General features: G+C 45.6%; 1 protein-coding gene and 1 non-coding gene across 5 annotated transcripts in view; one reads left to right on the forward strand and one right to left on the reverse strand.

The window, feature by feature from the left end:
* The window catches only part of TENM4 (teneurin transmembrane protein 4), a 718,843-nt gene that overhangs the window by 177,662 nt on the left and 519,507 nt on the right, over positions 1-21,674 (reverse strand). For all 4 annotated transcript variants that reach the window (XM_087868192.1, XM_087868189.1, XM_087868191.1 and 1 more), the window contains 3 exons: positions 16,201-16,371; positions 8,976-9,190; positions 6,947-7,157 (listed from right to left, as the gene is read on the reverse strand). In XM_087868192.1, the coding sequence (XP_087724318.1) occupies positions 6,947-7,157; positions 8,976-9,190; positions 16,201-16,371 (597 nt within the window). The remainder of the gene's footprint in view (positions 1-6,946; positions 7,158-8,975; positions 9,191-16,200; positions 16,372-21,674) is intronic.
* Positions 14,777-14,884, forward strand: LOC123804261 (U6 spliceosomal RNA). Its single transcript, XR_006783122.1, has one exon. It is a non-coding gene; the product is annotated as a U6 spliceosomal RNA (small nuclear RNA).

Consider the following 21,674-nt stretch of genomic DNA (forward strand, 5'->3'; position numbering starts at 1 on the left):
AGTACCGTGTCTGCCTCACGGCTGCAGCTAAAATGCCCAGACTAAGGGGCCCTCAGTTGGTACTTGCTAAACCAAACAGACTCAGCGAAGCCTGTAACGGACACTGAGGACCCCGCATTGACCTCCCCTCTTTCTCAGAGAACCCTGATTTTGATTAGAGTATCGATGTGCTGAGCTACAAATTTTCACTTCCTCAGACTCCTCCACAGCTCAGAGTGTCAAAAGGATGCCAAAGAAACGTTAGCTGAAGGTTTCAGGGAAAATGGGGCTTTCCTGCCTCTTCTCCTTTCTTCTTTTCCTGGCCTGGTATGGAGAGGAGTCATGGAGCTGCGGCAGCCGCGCTGGGACCACAAGGGGGCAAGCATGAAAAGAGCAGCCAGGGCTGAGGACGGCAGGGCGCCAGGGGTGGAAAGAGCCGGGTTCCTGATTCCACCCCTGGGTGCTGTCCTGGGCCCGGAGGGACACCCTCGCCTGGGAGCGTGCATGAGAACTTCAAAGCCCCACTGAAAGGCCATCCTAGCAGGGATGTTGTTATGTGTGCATGAAACGCAGGTCTAACCATTTTCACAGAGACTGAGCTTCAGTGCTTGGTACCTACTGTGTCCTTGAACTATCTTTTCTTCTTTCCTGCCCTCGAGGTCCCAGGTCCCAGAGAATTAGAAGGTCCAGCAGTCCAAGGCAGATGCTGGGGGGAGCGGAGGGGGCAGAGGGGGTGGTGGGGAACCCTGCCCTCCCATCTTCAGTGAGCCGGGGCGGCTGCCTGTGGGGCTGGTCCCCGGTCTGCGGTTGTAGCGCTCTGATATTCCCAGCTCTCTGCCATGAAAACGGGTTTTTGCCACAGTCTGTCCCCAACGTGCTGACTCGAGCTCTCCCTCGGCCTACGGTTTCATTCCACTTAGACCAGACTGATCCAAATAAATCGTGGCTATCAGGGAAAGGTGAGTTCACAGGGCACTTTTCCGAAGATGTGTTTCCAGTGGAAATTTCACAAAGTGCTGCCAATGTCATTTACAAGAAGGTTAGCTGATTACTGAGAGACCTCGATACTTCACCGCTGTATTGTATCTTATAATTCAGAGGGAGGGAATATGGGGAAGGGTGGGGGCAGAGCTTATTAAAAACTGAAAATCATTCTGCAATCACTTTTCTTAGTCTTTTCTTTGAAGTAGTGCAGGTTTTTACACAAGGTAGAATTACAGGTTGCCAGGGCTTTTTCTCTCTAGATGCTTGCAAATGCACTCAGAGGCTAATGAACCACAGTCTTATCTGAGCAGAGCAAAGGAAGCATAGAAACGGTACTGGGCGGGGGTCTTGGAAGATTATCAAGGATCCAGTTGTGACCACCCTTCGAAGATAGATAGAAGCTCATGTGAAAGCAGCTATTCACATCTGGAGAGAAAGAGGAATGGGGTGTAGGCACAGCAAATGAGAATGCCACCAGCACCCTTGACCCAGACCTTCTGTTCTTCCCGGCTCCCCCTTTCCCTCCCTCCCTTCTTCTTCTTCTTCTTCTTTTTTTTTTTTTAAGATTTTTATTTATTTATTTGACAGAGAGAGACAGAGAGAGAGGGAACACAAGCAAAGGGAGTGGGAGAGGGAGAAGCAGGCTTCCCACTGAGCAAGGAGCCTGATGCGGGGCTCGATCCCAGGACCCTGGGATCATGACCTGAGCTGAAGGCAAACGCTTAATGGCTGAGCCACCCAGGTGCCCCCCTCCCTTCTTTCTCTCATGAAATCACAAAGCTCAATCCCAGCAACTTCCTCTGGTTACATAAATTAGTGAGCTCTTTTTCTGGGCCCTATAAGATAAACCTTCTGGCTCTAATCATTTTATCCCCTTGCTCCAAAGCCTGCAGTGTCACCTAATACCTGCAGAATGAACCTTGCCTTAAGGAGGCATGCAATCCTGTCCCTGACAACTTCCTCCTCCCTCCCAGGGCATCCAGCATTCTGCTCAAACAGAACTTCTGGCTCCTTATAGCCAGGTTTCAGTTTTTGCTTACCTTGCAGCTCATGCTATTCGTACTACCTGGAACGAACTCAACAATGCCCCCCTCCCATTTTCCTTCTTTAAATGTGGAAATTCCATCCATCCTTTAGGATGCCATCACATGTGGCTTCATCCAGAGAGCCCCCCTGACCCATCCAGCTGGACACGCCCTTGCCTTCCTCCAACCCTCGTGGTACTTTGACCAGTGACTCCAGAAGTAACCTTTCTTTCTCCTTTCCATGGATTAGACACTTCTTATGTCAATGCTCCATTAGGACCACAGGCTACTTTCGCCAGAAACCATGTCCTACCTTCCCTGTATCTCCAACTTGGGAAAAGGCAGGAATGCACTGTTTGTTGGAGAAAGGAAGGAAGAAGGGAAGGAGGGACAGAGGGATGAAATCTGCTTCTAGTCCTTGGACATGGGTCGATTTACAGCAGACAGCTGCCTGGGCATAAACAAAAGGATTCTTCTCTGTAACTAATATGAATGTCCCAGACCAGGAAGACCAGGGCATGTTTCTCATAAAAATTGCCAGGTCTATGTTTTCTAACAGTGATTCTCATTTTCTTTTCTCTGTGTTTCTAAAGCCACTGTGGGGCATCTCTGTTATTTTCCAACTTGGCTCACCACGGCCAAACGTCAAGTTGATCTGTCCCCTTATGCTTTGGCATCAACCCAAACGAAAAGATACCATGCTCTCCGGAGACCCAAAACCCTGCAACACTGACTTGTCAGGTTTGGGGGTTGCCAGCAATGCATATGAAGAGATTTTTATTTTTAAAGTTTTGGATGCTGTGAGGTTTTTTTGTTTTGTTTTGTTTTTTCCTCCTATGGTCTTTTTAATGACTTCACAAGGAAGCTTCCTGGGTTAATGTAAGATGCTTAGTTCTATTGGAAGCAAGTTAATAAAAGGGAAATTAAATCCCATATAATACAAATGGAAATAAAATATTTAATAGTGTCGTGACAAATAGTAAGCAACTGTGGGCAGAGTGGGGAGAGCGTAGGATTTGGAGAGCAAGTTGCCATCCTGGCCCTGCCCTTACTAACTGCACAACTCTGGGCAAGCCAATTCAACCCTCCAAGCCTCAGTTTCTTCATCTGTAAAGTTGAGATCAACATATGTAGTGTCTAAGGTTCTTGTGAAGATTAAACACACGCAGCAAAGAGCCAAGCGTGGTCTCCAACACACAGTAGGCGCGCTCTGAGTACGTGTTGAATGAATAAATAGATGGGAACGTGAAGTGTCACACTCCAAACAGAAACCTGATTCTGGAAGAAGGCAGACTGCTAAAGAAGGAAGAGCCCAAGCTTTGGAGTCCGTCGGATATAAATTCAAGTCCTAGCTTTTCTCTTGCCATTCCTGAACCTTAATTTCCTCCTCTGCAATAGGGGGTGATTGTAAAAATAGGAATAATCACCTCACTGAGTTATCTAGAGGCTTAAAGAATATATTTAATGCGCTTCGTAAACCGCACCACTGAATTATATTTTAGCTACTGGTATATATCCACCTACTTCACTCAATACTGGGGTCAGCAAGGCTACCCACCCCCAGGGGAGCCAGGACCAGAAACAACATTACCTTCAAATTCTGGATCTCCGCATGGGAGAGAAAAACTGTTCTTTCTGAAAACAGCTGCCCTATTTTATTCCCAAACTTGCTCGGTTTCAGTGGTGTGTGTGTGTGTGTGTGTGTGTGTATAAATGTAAATGCATCCAGTTCAGAGAGAGCTCAGTCAACATCAGGTTTTTCTGTGTATATATTCATGTATACAGTTATTAAAGTGCTTTTAGATTTTTTTCAAGGCAGAAGATAAACTCGTTTAATTTAAATCATCAGCTGGATTGCATTAAATGGAGGCAAAAGCAAAAATGTACACAATACAGCCATTTGTTAAATTAAACGCAATTATTCCTCCTGTTACTTAATTACAAACAGACATAAATACTCGGGATTCTGACATCTCAGATCTTCTTAAATTCTAGATCTGCATTTCAACATGTAACGAAGGGAGGGTCGTATTCCAATCCGTGTGTTAAGCAAACCTGAGAGTTACAGTTGTATACTGGGACCATAATGAGTTCACTAAAACAAGACCCAAACTTTGAATTAACCTGCCAAGACAAATTACACCTCACAGCTCACAGGTAACAATCAGAGACAGCTGAGACTCAATGCCGCGGACTCTTGGGGAGAGAGGGATTAATAGCAACATCAGAATCCGTCTGTTTTTATATTAAAGAAAAAAGAAAAAAAAGGTATTCGTTAAACAATCACTGTAGCTTGAAGGAAGGCAGACAAGTCCAAAAGGCAGCAAGAGAAAGGTGGAAGAGGAAGGAGGGTGGAAGAGAATATTAGCAACTTCCACTGACTGGGTGCTTACAGGGCCAAAGCCTGTGCTAGGCATTTTGAATCTGCTCTGAAGTTCCCAACGGGGATTGCTATTATTATTTCATTTTCCATATAAGAAAAATGAGGCTCAGGGAGGTGGTGAGACTGTCGTCACAGAGCTAATGTGGGGCAGTAACGGGAGGAACGAAGGGAAAGCAGTGTTCACGAGGCAGCGGTTCTCACAGCTTAGTTGACAGACCCCTGGAATCAGGAATCTGGGCTCTGTCTAAGGCTCAGTGGGTCATAATTCCTGGGGGCAGGGCCCAGGAATCGGAATTTTAAACCAGCTTCCTGGGTGCCGCTTTGCACAACCATGTTTGGGACCACTTCTAAGATAGCATAACCCCCTGCTCCTCCAGATGTGGTCCACGATGGGCCCCACTGGTATCACCGCATGCCGGTTACAAGCGTAGAGTCTGAGAAGCCACCTGTGGCAGTCGGGTCTGCAGTGTAACAAGACATCGGATGGTTCAGAGAACTCCGAGAAGCACAGGATAGCCTATCTGCTCTAAGAGATACTCTAGGGCTAAGGGAGGTGAAGGCAGACTTCATCATTAAGCTAAGAACAGGAGACCAGAGGGAAAAGCAAGACCACCGCCTGAGTTATGGCAACAGGTTAGCAAGCTCTGACAAGCCGAGAGTTGGCAAAGGCACCTGACTGTACCTACATTTTACTTCTCTGAGAGGCACATCCTAATTAAAAGGAGCTTTCTTTGGGGTTTATATTAATATTCTTTCATATTTATGCTCAGTTATTAAAAATAAAGAATTCTGATTGTAAGAGATCTCAGTTCTGAGCAGGCACGACTGTGAGCCGTGCCTAAGAGAAGTCGTGAGGCCAGGAAGCTGTAACTCAGACTCCACCGCTAAGGACTCGATAATCCACGCTGCTAAAACGAAACCACCGTGCCCAGAAGGAGAAAAGAAACAGGGCCAGGAGCCTGGCAAACCCCGCCCCCTGGCAGCCTCACTGAGGCTGAGAACCACAACTGGCTCTCCGGCGATGGGACGGGGCCGCGGCCACAGCCTCCAGCTCACCAGTAACCAGCCAGCTGGCCCGGGGGGCTGCGCAGAGGGAGCGCCAGGCTCCAGCTCACGGCCTCAGTGACTGCGGGACCCTGCACGTCGGGGCCCGGGCTGGGTGTCGGGGGGCAGGGAAGATTATGGGGAAGTGCTCGCCCTCTGGGCCCTCGGAGACCAGCAGCGAGGGCAGACACTTCCAGATCACGGAAGGCACAACGCGCTATCGCCTCCCTGGGAGCTGACGTAGCCGGATGGCCTCCACTGCCCTCATTTTGCCAGGACGGAGACCACAGAGCCTGCAGGGACAGCAGAAGGGTATAAACCATGCCCGCTTTTAGTGGGAAGGTAGTCTCTGCCTTGACACTAATGGCAAAATTGCAAATGAGAGGAAAATGGCCTGAACGTGATGACTGCTATTTAGAAGGAGAAGCCAGGGTTTTGAGGGAGTTTTAGGGACCAAGGACCAGATTCAGAGGTTTTTATTTAATTTCATTTTCCATGTCACAGAGACTCCCAGCCAAGGACTGAGACAGGGTTTCGAGGGTAACTCTATACCACATAAAGCTTTTCATTAAGCAGAAACCCTATTTCCAAGCATTCTGGCTAGTGGCGTTTCATTTTCTGTTTTATTTTCCTGCGGGGGATTTTGTCTCTAGGCTATGTCATAATGCTTCCAATAGAAACTCAGAATAAATGTTTTCTGACCTGAACCCCTGAGACCACTGTGTCCTAAGGCCATCTGAGGAGGAGACAAATTCTATGGGATGTGCAGGTAAAGAAGAGAAATTCCTTAGAACAAGATGCCCCAGACACTGGTAGGCTTGGGGGGTGGCCCAGGGGCTCACTCTGAACTGAGAGCTGTGGCCCTGTTCCATGATGAGGGACAGAGAAGGTGGTAAGCCCTACGCCAAACATAGGCGCTCGCTGTCTGTCAGAGATCAAGACGTCTCTGTTCTCAACAGAACCCCAGTCTGACTGATTACGTTGTTCATCGAGGCCTTCGCTCTGCCATTCTCATTCTCTGAGCCTTCATCTTCCTTTCTCAACTGCCAGGGATTGTTAGCTCCAAAGGCAAAACAAACAAACACTCAGAAACAAAAACCCAAATCACAAATCCATGAGTTGAGCCAAGGAAGCTATAAAGACAAACACAGGTGTGGGAGAGAAGTGACAAGAAGAGATGTTGCCTCCGTGTGGCTGGTCAGACAGGGTTCCTGTCTCGTTGTCACTTCTACCCCTTGGTTTCAATGTAGCAGCTGGTCCACAGTTAACACAAGAAAGGCAGTGGGCAACAACAGCCCAGAATGGCCTGCCAGCCCCTCCTGTCACTCCTCCCTTCCTTCATTTCCCTGATTCCCACACCCATCCCTGTCCAGCAAGCCCAGGCAGGATGGACTCATGCCAGACTCCAGGTGGCATTGACAGCTGTGAGCAAGACACATCCCCTTGTTGGCTCGAATCCTCAGGATCCCTGGTGTCCTTCCACCCAAAGAGACAAGATCCCACAGACCCCAGGGGGCTGGAGGCTCCTTACCAATGGCAGTGGTGAGAAAAGAAACCACTTCAGACTCCTTCCCGTCATTGTAAAAAGCCAGGTGCCAGATTCCTGAATCCAAATACTGGATGAAGCCTGTCTCGTGACTAGATGGGGGGACGACTCCCCGAGATTGGCGCTGGGGTCCCTCCAGGCTCCGTGCCTCCTGGGTCAGGAGCCTTCTTCCATCCAGCAGCTCTACAAAGTCAAACTGAAGTACAAAGAGCATAATTAGCAGCGTGTCTGCCTCACCACAGTGCTAGCCTCCTTCACACCTGTCTGGGGAGCACACAAGAAACCCAACCTGAGAACAGGCAAAAAGGCTAAAGCCACATGAAGGTGGATCAACCAACTTCGACTCCTTCCCAGACCCCTGTTTTACATGGTAACAGTCTCCAGATTCCTTTGTGAGTGCAGCATAATTAGTGAATTATTTTTTAGTCTCATTTTTCTTTAATTTGGTGTATACGTGTGCAGTCTTCATCTGGCTGAGTCTGTATCAAGACGAGCATGCTTTCCCAATGATGGGCACGTCGTGATCAGAAACCCGGCCATTTAATGACTGGACCCCAACTCTGTGCAAGGGATGGTGAGAATCCCAGGGCTCAAGGACTGGGACTGGAGCACTGGATGTGCCTTAAATGTCAGTCAAGTCCAAAGGAAAATTTGATTTCTATCTATCTTCCTGTTATCAATGATCCTTTTTAAATGTTCCAGTTTCAGGGAGCAGTTTTAGGGGAACTAAACTGGATTAGCTCAAAATTCCAATAATTGCATGCCATGTCAGATACGCTGCTGAATGACCTGAACCTGCTAATGTGAGGCTCAAGAGAAGTGAGTCACACGGTATAATAACAGGTCGGTGGTTAAGTCCTACTGGTCTACCAGCAAGCAAACTGAGCAATTAAATGTTTCCTGGCTATCCTATCCATCTATCTACCTACCTATCTATGTTGTAAAAAACCAAGATATCTATTCTATTTCATGTATAAATAAAATCCAGGACTAGGATCACTGTGCTACAAAGAAATCAGGGGTGCAGGCTCTATTTTCCTATGACTCCACCACCAGCAAATACATCTGTGTAGCTTTCGCCTGGAAATCTTCCATAACGACTGGGGCTAGGAAGGCTGCACGTGGCCTGGGATGTCTGATGGATGCCTCTGATTTCTGTTACCCCAATCCCAGGGCTGGGACGACCTTACCTTACCAAGTCTGTTCTTTACCCATCACGACTGGTAACAGGTCAATCATCCTGGATGAGTTGTCAGGTGTTTCTGTCACGTGTGTGTGTCAGAGTAACCATGAACCCCCAAAGGACAGAAGGGATGTAAGAGACTAGGGAAGAGGCATGTACTCTGAGCCAGATCCTGCACTAGCTGCCTTATAAATGTTCTTCTAGATTCTCTATAACAGCCCTGTAAAGTGGATATTGGTGTCGCCACTGGAGAGATTAGAAACTTGCTCTGAGTGGATGAGTACCAGGCTGGAGGCTTCATAGCTGATAATGAGAAGATTCAAACTCAAGTCTGTCTGACTCTAAAGTGCCTGCTTTTCTCTTTAGGTTACACGTCTTGTATCATTTAACATAGGTGACTGGGTAACAGTAGAAAGGCTATTCGAATATTTCCTAAAATTCCCTATTCTTAGGGTGCCTGGGTGGCTGAGTTGGGTAAGCGTCTGCCTTCGGCTCAGGTCATGATCCCAGGGTCCTGGGATCAAGCTCCCTGCTCAGTGGGTGGCGAGTCTGCTTCTCTCTCTCCCTCTGCCTCTGTGATCTCTCTCTCTCTCTCAAATAAATAAATAAAATTAAAAAAAAAATTCCCTCTTCTTAAAAAACCCCAGGGATGGAATCCTACTCATCAGAAAGGTAGGGTCTTAGAGGGCAAATGGAGGAATGGGCTCTAAAATACGTGAAATGCCCCTCTAGATCAAGGCTCCAGGTAGAAGCGTTAGGTTTCCTGACTTGAGGTTAAGATGTGAGGCAGGAGCCCCTGGAAGTCAGCAGGGGATGTGGCGTTCTGGTTACCTGTGTATGTGAAGGAGGAAGGCCTTTTCTGCCATAAATGCCAACCAGCGCTGCCTTTCCCAGAGACACATTGAATTTCAGATGCACAGGATGGTCTATGAACACCTGAGATCTCCAGAAAGTGCCAGGAGGAATCTTCTGGGAAGCTCGTCTCCCCACGTCGATTTCTCCAGAGTCTATAAAACTGTCCTCTGGAAAGAAACTACTGGACTTTCCTACCAAGACACAGAGAAGGGAAGACAAAGACAGCAGAGTTAGCCACAAGTGACACGTGGACTCAGAGCCCCTGAGCCGCAGGACTCCCCTGGGCCTTGTGCTTCTCTCTACGGTGTTCCACTGCCAGCCCCCACCGCCACTCCCCATGGAGGAGTAAGAACGTCCAGAACTTTTTTTTCCAGTGATGCTCAAATTGTTCTGCTAAAAATATGCATTCTTCCAAAGCAGTATGGGTCCTCCCCAAGGGCCATCTGTATACTGCATAATTCCACAGCTTGTTAAGACATATTTTGATCCCCAAAATAATCATTTGCGGTCACAGGAGAATAACTCTGTGTGTGTGTGTAAAACATGCATGCTAAAATAGGAAGGATAGTGCGAACAAGGTGTTGTTATTAAATTTCTAACTCAGAATCGTTCCCCCAGCAGTGGGAAGCATGATCTGAGTGGAAGAGGTATTTTCCAAGTCTATGTGTTTATGTATAATTGGAAACCAAATTCTGGGGCTAAGACACGTAGATGGGGGTTTATGTTGGGAACAGGAGTAGGATTGGAGAAGATGAAAAATGGGGGTACTTCTGAAGGGAGGGAATATTTCTGCAAAATGCTTCTTAGTCTTGGATGGAGGTCTCTGAATATCATTTTTGTGCTAAAATAGGGGAGGGATGTAACGCTGAGGAAATTTCTCAAGTTCAGGCACAAAGCCTATGACATACCTGGAAATTCAACCCCGGGTCCCTGACCCTTCAGGTTGCAGGGGACGGACTTAGAAATATGGTCCCTTGCCCATTTCTGTCACCAATCAGGAGTGTGACAGCTTTCTGGGGGCACCCGGTGTGCCAGGAGGAAGGCGGTTTATCAAACTTCCTCTATTCAGTAATTAAGCACATTCACATATGAAAACTATAAACCCGACTTCCTGCCCGACATCAGCCTTCTGTGCAGTTGGGAGGGGACAGAAGGAGGTGACAGGGATGTTAGAGGACCACCCTTAGGACATTGACAAGCCAAACTCAAGCCAGCAGCCTACATCCTATTTGTCATAAGGAAGCACCCCTTGGGTATCCTAGTTCCAAGATTTGCTGTTTTGTTAGAGATGTTCCAAGAGACACTTTAGAGAACAAGAATCCATTTGTAAAGAAAACACGTTTGTGGGAACTTTTTTATAAAAGGCATTTGGGGAATAAGAAATTAAAATGTCTCTTTTCCCCTAGCTTTGTAAGATTCCTTACAAAGCACATTTGATGCTGAAATGGAGCTTGGCAGGCCATTGTTGTAGTCATAAAATATTTTACTGTTTTAAATAATAAAATTCAATTTAAATGTTAAACTTCTCCATATGTTATCATTCCTTTATAAACTCCGAGGCAGAAACATCAGGTTTTTAGCTTCAAACCATTAAATGTTATTTTAATTAAAAATATGCCAACAAAAAAAGTTAAGATGCATGCGCTCAATAAAAGCACCACTAGTATTCTGTCATTAGCATGGGAAAGAGCGTGCATTTGATTCCTTTATGGAAGGAATGTGCCCCAGACTTTTACCTTGAAAATGCAGACACACACAAACCACCACACTGTGGTTCAAAGTTCAAAGACAGAAGCCAAATTCACAAAGCATTAGGATGGAAGAGAATTACTTTCACATTCTTATCTGATTTGGGGGCTCGGATACCACAATTCTTTTGTAGTCTAGGTAGAAAAGAGCATACCCTTTAGCTTCTAATTCTGCTAAGGATGCAGAACTATGAGTTTCCTCCTAGAAACTGCACAGAAATAAGCCCGAGACTGCTAATTCCAAGGACTCATTTCCTTTGTGAGTAGGTGGGAGTCAGAGCTGATGGGATTTCAGAATTGTCTGCATTCAAACAATTCCTATGTCTAAGAATAAATAACGAATGCTTCCCCCACATTTTGGCATGCTGTTAGGAGCACCCTGCCTGGTTCATTTTCCCCTCTAGTGAGCATGTTTTTAGGAAAGAGCTCCTCCCTCAGCTAAGTTCTGAGCCTCACAGTTCAGAGGCCAGCCCAAAGACTCTCTCCAGAGGTCTGCCGGCCCAGAGGCACAAATAAGTTGGCTCTTACCCCGAGGAGTGGTAAAAGGGGAATATTCTTTTCTAGCATTCTAGTATTTCACCAATGTGGGCCAAAATGGTAGGAAATAATTATCACTGGTGTGAATGCAATCAAATAAAAACAGTGAATTCTGTTCTAGGGCACACCCCTCACCAGGACCTTGACTCTCCTGGCTGTCTGTGAGGGCTGCTTGGGCTTCAGTTCAAAAGTGACCTTCGTGCCAAGTTACCCTGTCCAGATTCTTAGGGAAGGGACCACAGCCTAGCCTGAAGGTGATGTTTTTGAGGGAAAAGAGGTTCCCCATCTAGGGACTTAACCTTTAACATTCCTCTACTCTGGTCCCCAGTGGTCCCCACACTGGACTAATGACATAGGGATGGGATGGGGGCTTTGGATGGGAAAGAGCTACAGCCTACTGAGCACTTCTGCCTAGTGGGAAAGAGACACGAGACTGACTGGGCCAGCAGCTGTTCAGAGTGAAGCCACACTCACCCCTTCCTGCCTTCCTCTTCGCAGATGCTGCAACCTAAGACTCTTTGTTCTTAATTCTGAGCACCAAGTGGTGAGCACTAGCATAGAAACTATCCCCTACACAACAAGACCCACCAATGGTGGAGTAATGAGAGATGGCAGAGGGTGGAAGGAGAAAAGTCCTGTGTATAGAATTCTTTTCGTCCCTACCCATATTCTGGAAAATAATAATGATGACAACAGCAGCAGCAATAGGAGCAGTAGTAGTAATAGTAATAAAGGCAGCAGTAGAAGTAGCTGTCATTTACTGCTCTGAGCACATGCTGGGCCCCTTTATGTACACTGGGTCAGTTAATTCTCACACTAATAAGATGTATGTACGGAGGCTCGGAATGCTTAAAAAACCATTCAGAGATAAAGCCATTTGGGGTTTCTTTTCATCTACTAGAATATGGCTTCTTAAAGCATTACATTGGTAAATGGTTAATTAAAACTCTTCAAAGATACTCTCAATGGTGGCAGAGTGCACTGACCCTCTTTAAGAGCTAGAGTCCAACTTAACTCACCGTCCCAGCGGCTAACCGTCAAGGCTAGCCCAGGTAGATCCAAGGCTCACTGAGCGTCATGGGGTACAAAAAGTTGACAATTTTTATGAAGTAGGAATCCACAAACAGGACCCAGAGTTAAAGGGCAAGAGTTGGTGTCTCAAAACATGTCTAAAAAGGATACTACAACACAATCGATGGGGGTCCCCAGAGATGTAACGAACAATACCAAGAGTTTAACTAAGAATGAGGAACCCCCAAGAGCACGATCAGGTTTCACAAGGCAAGTTTTACTGGTAACAGTCCTGTTCTTTGTAAAGATACACAGATTCAGGCTTCCTCTAGCAATGGCCGTACAAATACGCAATCACTATAAAAGAAATTTCTCAGCAAACTTCTTGAAATGATGGGATGGCTCAGCCAAAGGAGGGAGACTTGGAAGAGCTGAAATTCCATGCACTTCCCAGTCCTAGTCCTCACTTTCCTGAACTGAGACCCATCTATACAGGTTTTAAATTCCTAACCAACTAACATTCTCCCCCTCCCTCCACCTTTCTGGTTCTTTTCAATGCAATAACTTGCACAAAGAATCCTTTAGTTTCCTTAGCAACTGTTGGAAATTTATTTGGTTATCAAAATAAGCTGTTCCATTTTGGAGAGCCCAGCTGAGCCTGCGTGCAGCAATTTCCATGGTTTAAACTGATGGGCAATTTTGATTTCACTGCAGAAAGAAGAAAATGCTATCCCTAAGCCCACCAATTCAACCATCAGAAATGCTTGTTTATTCAATGCTTTCCCCCCTCTTTTCCATTAATGCATAACATAAGTTCTTGTGGCTTTACTTCGAAAAGCTGCCGTATTTGGTTTCCATCCCATGACACCCTGAAAAGGTAACGGCCATTTGAACAGCCACTTTGGAAATACAGTGTAAATTGCAGTTTGATGTTACTCTCAAAGACATGATGAACATTTAAAATACTGGACTCATCATAAATTTCATTTGTATAATTAAAGAATATATATCCTTTAAAAATATTCAAAAATGCCCCAATTATTTGCAGGGTCTTTGTGGGGAAAAAATTACTTAGTCTGGATTTCTGAGATTCTAATAACTGACATGGAATGGCTTGGGATTTGAGTGGATGAGAAGAAAGAAGTCTACTTGTTGAGGTCTTACCATCCTGGTTCTTCTAGATGAAGAAACGAAGGCCAAAAAAAGGAGTAATCAGCATGAGTTAACAAAGCCAATAAATGTCAGGGCCAGGATTCAAACCCTCGACAGTCTGGCTCCAAGGCCCATTTATCTTCTTTCCATCATGTCACATTGCTTCTCCCATCTCCGTAAACCAGGGCTCTAATCTTAATTCTGGAATCAGCTCTCCTCTCTGATACCCTCAGAAGGGACAGGAAATATGCATTCACATCAGTGTTAAAGACTTTTCCCCTCAAGATATGTCTAAGGAAGTAGATTTTTAACATTACAATTAAAAACATAAACTGTGTAGACATTGGTTTGACCAGGGCAAAAGAAATTAAGAACCATGTGGTCTCACAGAAACTGTAGGAAGCTTTGTCCTCTGTTTTTCCAGACTGATGTATTTTTTGTCACAGTAATTGCTTTTGATGCTGACCACTGTCCAGCACTGCACTGCATTTTAGGGGTTTGTAAACAGGATTTCCATTTGCATTAGTAATGACAGATAATCCCTTTAAGCAAAAATACTCCAATTAAAGTAAACCAATAAGCTGGTGCAATTTTATTTTGTCTCTTATCTGCACCTCCTGCTCCTTGGGTAAAACAAAACAAAACCTAAAAAAGCCACAAACTAATTTCATTAGAATGGGAGATTTCAGATAGATCCAACTCCTGTTTAGAGAATGTTTGATAGAGATCACGGAGGAAAGAAAATACATTTTGCTAAATGAGACCTTTTCCCAATGCCTTGAGGGTTAAACGTATCTTAAATCTGCATTTGTACATGCTGATCTAAAGACTGTCCACATTTATGGTATTCATGTATGGCATCTGACACTGTAAACCGACAAGGGAATCACAAGCCGACAGGCAGGACCACGGACAGGGCTGACCTGGAAAAATATTCGCGAGAGCCATCTGGTTAGTCTGATGATTCTATTACCAATTTCATATGTAGGACTTATGAATTAGAACAGACCTTGGAGATAATTTAGCTCAATAGCCTCCTTTCAGTGAGAAGGAAAATGAAGCTCAGAAAGTCTTTCAAGGGATTTGCTGAAGGCCAACTCAAGTGGCAGCAGCTGGAATTGAACTCAGAGGTCTTGACTCCTAACCCGGAGCTCTTCCCGTGGCCCTACCCATGCTCCCTCCATATTCTATTAAAGGGCAAAGAAAGTGTAAATTATTCAGTGTTTCAAGTCTTAAAGAATTTGTAAAGGAGAAGACTGGAATTGCCCCTAGGAAAAGTAGGCAGAAGTTCTGGTTTGGCTCCATGGAAATGCTCCCATTCTTACTTTCCTTAAGGACCATAGGTCAAGAACTGGTTTTGTTGGAACAATACAGAGAATATTAGCATTGCCCCTGTGCAAGGATGACATGCAAATTCATGAAGCTTTCCATATTTAGAAAAAAAAAAAAGAGTTGATTTCAGCCTTCGGGATCATTCGGAGGTTCTGAGTAGCTACTTCAACAAAGCATATGGTACCCTGTTAAGCAAACTGACTCCTGGAAGGCAAATCCTTAAAGGGACAGGGAAGCTCAGAAGCTAAGACCCCAAAGTTAACTGAGACGAGAGAAAAGAAGATATAAGCAGTAAAGGTTGGAGGCAGATATGACCACTTTGCTGATAGGTTAACACCCAAAAGATAAAGCAGGGCACAGCAGGTCCAGGAGAGGGAGGCTCACACCTGCCCAGAATGACAATGAGACTGGCTCATTAGCTCAGTCATATTTCCTATTACCATTTTTGTAGGTCTGTGCCACTCTTGGCTGATAGTGAAGACATCTGTGTCAATGGCATGTTAGCTCTTCAAGAAATTCAAAACATGGGTCTACCAATGTCCCGTTTAAGAATGCCAAACTCCAAATGTCACCACCGCTTCCACCATTGATGGAGAAATGTTTGTGTCTCGTGTACAACGGGATTTTTCATCTATATCTCCTTCAGAGTCTTGTAACCATTGGGTGAGTCAGGTAGGACAACTTTTGGAGACAGCAAGAGCTCTGGAGTCATCCACACCTGGACTCGTATGCCAAGCTCCATTATTTACTGGCTATGCGGCTCTGGTCAAGTCACTTAATTAGTGTAACCCTTAGTTTTTGCACCTAAAATGGGTACAAGTAATTATACTTACCTCACAGGATCTCTGTGAGGATTAAATGTGAAATGCTCTTGACAAAAAGCTTTGAACCAAACAAACTGTACAAACACCAGATGAGGAAACTGGTGGTCAGGAAAATTAAGTGACTTGCTTAAGGTCACATGGTTGGCAAATGCTAGAATACCTCGACTGGTGTTTCCATTACACCTCAAGGGTCCGAGGGTATTTCAATGACAACATACCATCTACCCGCTTCACCACATCCCCTCCTGGAGATGCCCGTTCATTCCCATCAGGTTGCTCCAGAAGAGCTCGTCTTGATGCCACACAATCAAAGCCAGCCACCCCAGCAGTGTGAAAGCCCATAATGCTTCCCTCAAGGCATGAGATGGGATACCGCTGAGTGCCATGAGTGCTGCCCAAGCCCCGCTATGAGCTCACAGTGACAAGGAGCTGAGATGGAGACACAGGTGGACTGGCAGCCGGCGTGGAGTGCAGAGGGATGGAGGGAGCGCCAGAGCATGGAGCTGTGAGTCAGGCACATGAGGCGCATAATGAAGATCTCTTCGGTTCAAAGGCAGACACAGAGGACTCACGACACGGACAACACAGCAACCCTACCTTCTGTGGCTCCTTTGCCTTTCCTGTCAGGGATCTCTAACCCAGTGCCCCCTGATGGATACAGGGAGACGTCCGTTGGCACAGGCCAACTGCTGGCTGTGTCCTCCGTGATCTCATACATCTGCCCCTCCATCGGCTGCAGGTGCCAGTTTAGGCCAAACAGGTGCATGGCTGTGGTGAGCAATGAGAAAAGTCATCTTTTTCTGCCGGAGGTGGAAATGGAACTCCCAAGCCACAGGGGAGGGTGGGTGGGGTGGGGAGCACAAGGATTCAGTTCAGCTCAGTTCAACAAATACCCCTGAAGAGGGCTTTTGCAGTGCCAAGCCCAACACGGGGGAACTGGGGCCTGGAGATGCTCAGGGCACAGACCGTGCCCTTGAGGGCTTGCAGTCTGGAGGAACTGGGAGAGGGGCAGGGATTGGAGGGGGTTCAGGAGTCTTGGCCTTTTGCTTCAAAAGATAAATAATCTAGGGCGAAAGTTTGCAACTTGTATCACAAAGGGTTAATTTCATTAATATAAAAATAATTCCTGCAAATAATAAGCAAAGTCCAACAGCTCAGTAGGCATATGATATGAACTATAAACACAGACTTTACAGAATAAGAAATACAATTGGCTCTCAATCATATGAAGACTCTTGGTATCACTCATAATAGGAGAAATGTACGTTAAACTTTGAAATACTATTTTTCACATATGCTTTGGCAAAGATGAAAAAGGTTAAAATTATACAGCACTGACAGAGAACAGGAAATAAGCACTCTCATTCTTTGTTGACGTGAGCGTAAGTTGGTACAAACCCTATGAAGGACAATTTGAAAAAAGCTATCGAATTTATAATAAACAGACCCTTTACCCTGGGACTTAAAGGTTCCCAGGGTTTCTAGAAAATTCTAGAAATCTCTCCTCCAGATATACTCACATACATACTAAATGATGTACATACAAGGTTATTCACTGCAATACTGCTTGTAGTAGCAAAATATTGGAAACCAGTCCATTAATAAGGGGATAGATAAGTTACCATAACTTTTATGGTTACTATGCAACCATAAAAAAGTGTGTGGAAGCTCTTTGTATTTTTCTGAATAGTATATCTGAATGCAGAACACTGTAAGTGAAATACTATCTTTGGGTTAAAAAACATCCTGTATATGTATAGAATGCTTCTGAAAGATGTCAAAGACATTGGTTACAGCAGGTGCAGCCTAAGATAGAAAGAGATGCTAAGGATCAGGGATAGGAGAGATCTTTCACTGTGTCTCTGTTGTACTTTTTTATTTTGTAGCATGTACATGTGTTTCTGTTTTAAAAACATGTTCCCAAGGTAGCAACTGCTAAATAGTCTTGTGCAACAATCTAGAAGAGACCGTAAGACGCCAAAGAATGGACCTGTCCCTTAACATCCACAATGCCTGAAAAGGCTAGGAAGCTTGTTTCCAAAAAGGTTTGTAATCTAGTACAAAATGTCTGCTTAAATCCTGTCTTAGGATTCGAGACTTGTTAATCGTTCCTATTTACGTCTTCAGGGAGGCCTGCCCTGATTCCTCACCTACACTCCAGTCCCTGACTCCCCCAGTAACCTGTATGCAACATCACTGCTTTGTTGTACCGATGAACATTTTCTAGAAGCCCACTCTGTACCAGGACCTACAGCTGACTCCAGAGAACCAGGATGTAATTAGACAGTGCTTGCTTCCATGAGCTCATAGTCAAGTAGGGAAGATGGACAAAGAACTAAATCTGCTCAGAAGGACTAGAAGGCTCCGAGGAGGGGGTAACTGACCCACTAAGAGGGCCAGAGGAACCCAGGGAAGGATATACAGAGATATGAAGCCCATAGGCATTAGGTTTACTGGGGACCAACCGCATGCCAGGAAGTGCCCTGGGAAATTTGTATACATCACATCTAATCCTTAAGGAAGCTCTGCCAGACCCAATGTGCAGATGTGCACGTTAAGGCTCGGAAGGTTAAGATACTTATAAAACTCTGCTTCATTGAGTGCCTATCGCATGCCAGGCATTGTACTAAGAGCAGTAAATGCAATATTTCCTTTGAGTCTCACAAAAATCCTGAAAGGTGAGTATTAATAACCCCATTTTACAGATGAAGAAACTAAGACACAATGACATCGATTAACATGTGGAAGGTGACATGGCTCACATGTGGCACAGTCTAGACTGGAATCCACAACTATTCAAACTCTGAAATCAGACACCAGCATTCTTTCTGGCCGGAAGCCCAGGCTCCGCCCACTGGCTTTAGGGAGCAAGGCAGGCGGGTGTTATAAAGACATCCGCTTTCACACACAGAGCAGCCTGCCAGGCTCGTGACAGAGGATCTCGTGAGGAGGACAGAGTGTTGTGTTGCTTGGTCGGTTTGTGGAAGGGGTCACTGACGGGGGTCTGGAGGGGCTTTGTGGCCGCCCTCAAGACACAAATAACTGTGTAGAGGAGACCAGAACAGCACATCCTTCAGGCTTGTAGTCCCAACACGAGCCACCCAGGGAACGCACTCAAGTCTGACTCCGTCGGGTCGGGGTGCTCCGTAACAGAAACGGAAAAATCTGACCCTTTGCTTTCTCCTTGGTTACTGCCGGAAAGGGGAAAGTGTGCTGGACCAGGGGGACGAAACTGGTTTGGAATCCTAACTGTCGTCACCTAGCTGCATCCAAGAAGTGGGGAGAAAATTCGTTGAAAGAAGTACTGTGTCATAGGAGATCACATATGGCAAAGCACTTTGTAGACTGTACATATGCGTGACTGCTGCCTTTTATTCAGACTGTTGATAAGAATGATAAGAGAGCAGCCGACGTTTTTTGAGCGTATGTTAGGTTCTGGGCACTAAAAGAGGTGTTTTACCCGGCTCTCGGCTCTCTCTGTGTAGTTGTCAATAATAATAAAAGTTCACTTGTCTGAAAGAAGTGAAAACTCTGCTCTTTCCAAGGCTGAACTAGCTCGCATTTCTGCTTACCTCCTTACTGTTTTAATCTATATATTGGCAACTCCAAAGGTAACGGAGAAAGTGTTTGAACTGAGGACACCTCGGATACGTGCGGTTAAATGAACAGCGCTTCTTTCCCCATTAGAATCAATTATCTCATCTAACTGCAAAAGTGCTGTCTTGTTAAAGGTCACGAGAATTAAGTAATCCCAGAATGAACAGAACTCTCACAGCTTTGTGAAGAGAAACATTTTTATTGTCAAAGCTTTCTCTTATTTTTAACAAGATGAAAAACCAACTCCTTGCTTAAAAAAAAATATGCTGAGGGGGAAGAAAAGCCAGTGGAAAAGTATTATAGGTGAAAATGATCACAAGATCTCGTGTCCCAGAGAAGTTAATTAGGGCAGGACAGCTCACAGCTGGTGGGGGGAAGATGTTGACCTAGAGCTTCCTCTCGGCCTCATCCCCCCCCACCCCCACTCCACGACCCACAATCACAGCTGTGAGTCTGGCCGTTCCCTCTGCTCCTTCTCACCACCTGGGAAAGCAAAGTTCTGGATGCAATGCAAACCTGGGCTCTCTTGGAAGACGCAGTCATCCAAAAACAGTTTTGGAGGCTTGTAGGTAGGAAAGTGAGCACGGGGTCACCAAGACTGGGCTCCCAAACGCCGGGTGGAAGGTAGTATTTAGAGAGAGAAGCGGGATGATGTGGAGACAGAGATGTGAAGTTCAACCAGTAACTCATTTTACAGCCAAAAAAGAGACCCTTACTCTCTGACCCAGGGTCTTAAATACAGTCATGCCGGAGGGCCCTCAATTCCTTTACTGTAGTGTGTGGTGGGGGGCTGATTCCATAGCTGCAGGTCACGGAACAGGGGAAGCGAGAAGGAGCAATCCGCTTTGCTCTCTTCTTCCCAAAGGACAGAACACACGCTCGGCCACACACTGTCCAAGGAACACAGAAGCTCAAGCAACCACTCTTCTTTTTCTTTGAAAACAATCACAAGAGTAATAGCTGCTCCAAACTTGCAGTCATTTGAGCGTGGACCGTGGACCCCACTTTCGGGCAAACAGCCGTGAGCAGTGGAATGTAGAAAAGGCGCCTCAGGTGACCCACCTCAAAATATGCATAGGCCCTAACAGACCAATGGGCTCCTTACAACCAGGCACAGTTACCAAAAAACGGAGACCGCCATGCATCACCACACCTCCTCAACTTCCACCTCGAAATACAGCCCCCACCCACTGCCTCCTTGCAGACAGCCTTTCCTCTGCCGTCCTGCCCCCACTCCCTTGGGGGTGGATTCAGTCAACTTCTACCTCCTCTGTTCTGCTTTGGGGGAATCCTCTTACCACCCTCGCAGCCACTGGCTTCAACCCGATTGTCGCCCCACCTTTGGGGGCCGTCATCTGATTGAGAACCCTCGCCCCCATTTAGACACCACTTGTACTACATGCTGAATACTTCATATTATCCAGTTTAATCCTCATGTAAAGATAGGTTGAAAAATCATTACTGGAGAATAAACACAATGATAGTGGAATAACATTAAAACTATAGTGACAAACTCTGATTTCCTCAGAGAGGTAAAGTAAATTACCCAATACCACCAATAGGCTGCCCAGCAAGACATAAGCAATGGCTAAGGAAATGCAAGCTCCGTCCTGACATTTTTAAGAAAAATACCCGATAGATGTTCAGACACTGAACTCCCCCCCCCCCCGCCCCCCGCGCCATCCCCCGCGCCCGGCCAGCAGGAGGCAATTAACAAAGTCATGCAGGACTCCCAATATAAGTACAGCGCTAGTATAAGTCTGAGACAAGTTTCAAAGTCAGGAGCCTGTGTTCCCAATCCAAGCTTCCTCTTTTCCATTGTTTTACTTTAAATAGAAGACAAAATATGGGCAACATAAAGCCACCAGCAAAAAACCAAACCAAATCAAAATGAAAAACAAAACTAAAAAAACCACCACCACAACCAAAAAACACCACAAAAATGGCTGACGTGCATGTCTGGGGGAACCATTGGTGATAATAACTGTTTCCTGGCCCACAGCTACCTGAATCTAAAGTTGCCTGGGGCAGGAAATGCATGCTTTCCAAGCCATCAGAAATTAACAGCCATGGATCCAGAAAAGCTAAGACGTGTAAGTGGCTTTCTCTAGCCTGCTCTAAGGATGAACCAGACCACTGAAAAATATAAGTTGTAATCATCATATTCCCTGTTTCCTGAGGAATTAATGGTAACCACTCACCACCCATGTATATCACGGGATTATAGAAATTACACTTTGTGGTTTGTATTTACAACTGTTTGTGCAAAACTCTCAAGTCCACTGAAAGTGACCTAAATAAGAAACTTGATACTGGTTTTCCCTTTAAACTACTTTGTAATTCCATGAAAAGGTGAAAACATGCTGAAGAGTTCAGAAAAAGGCTGTGCAAAGGTAGCGGGTTCACAGGATCACCCACACTGAAATGTTAATGATTTCTAGAAGCCAAGAGCTAGGGTGGGGGAAGTTTCTTAT

The sequence above is a fragment of the Ursus americanus genome, chromosome 16 (genome assembly GCF_024610735.1).
Source record: "Ursus americanus isolate L20-20 chromosome 16, mUrsAme1.1.p, whole genome shotgun sequence".
Lineage (NCBI taxonomy): Eukaryota > Metazoa > Chordata > Mammalia > Carnivora > Ursidae > Ursus > Ursus americanus.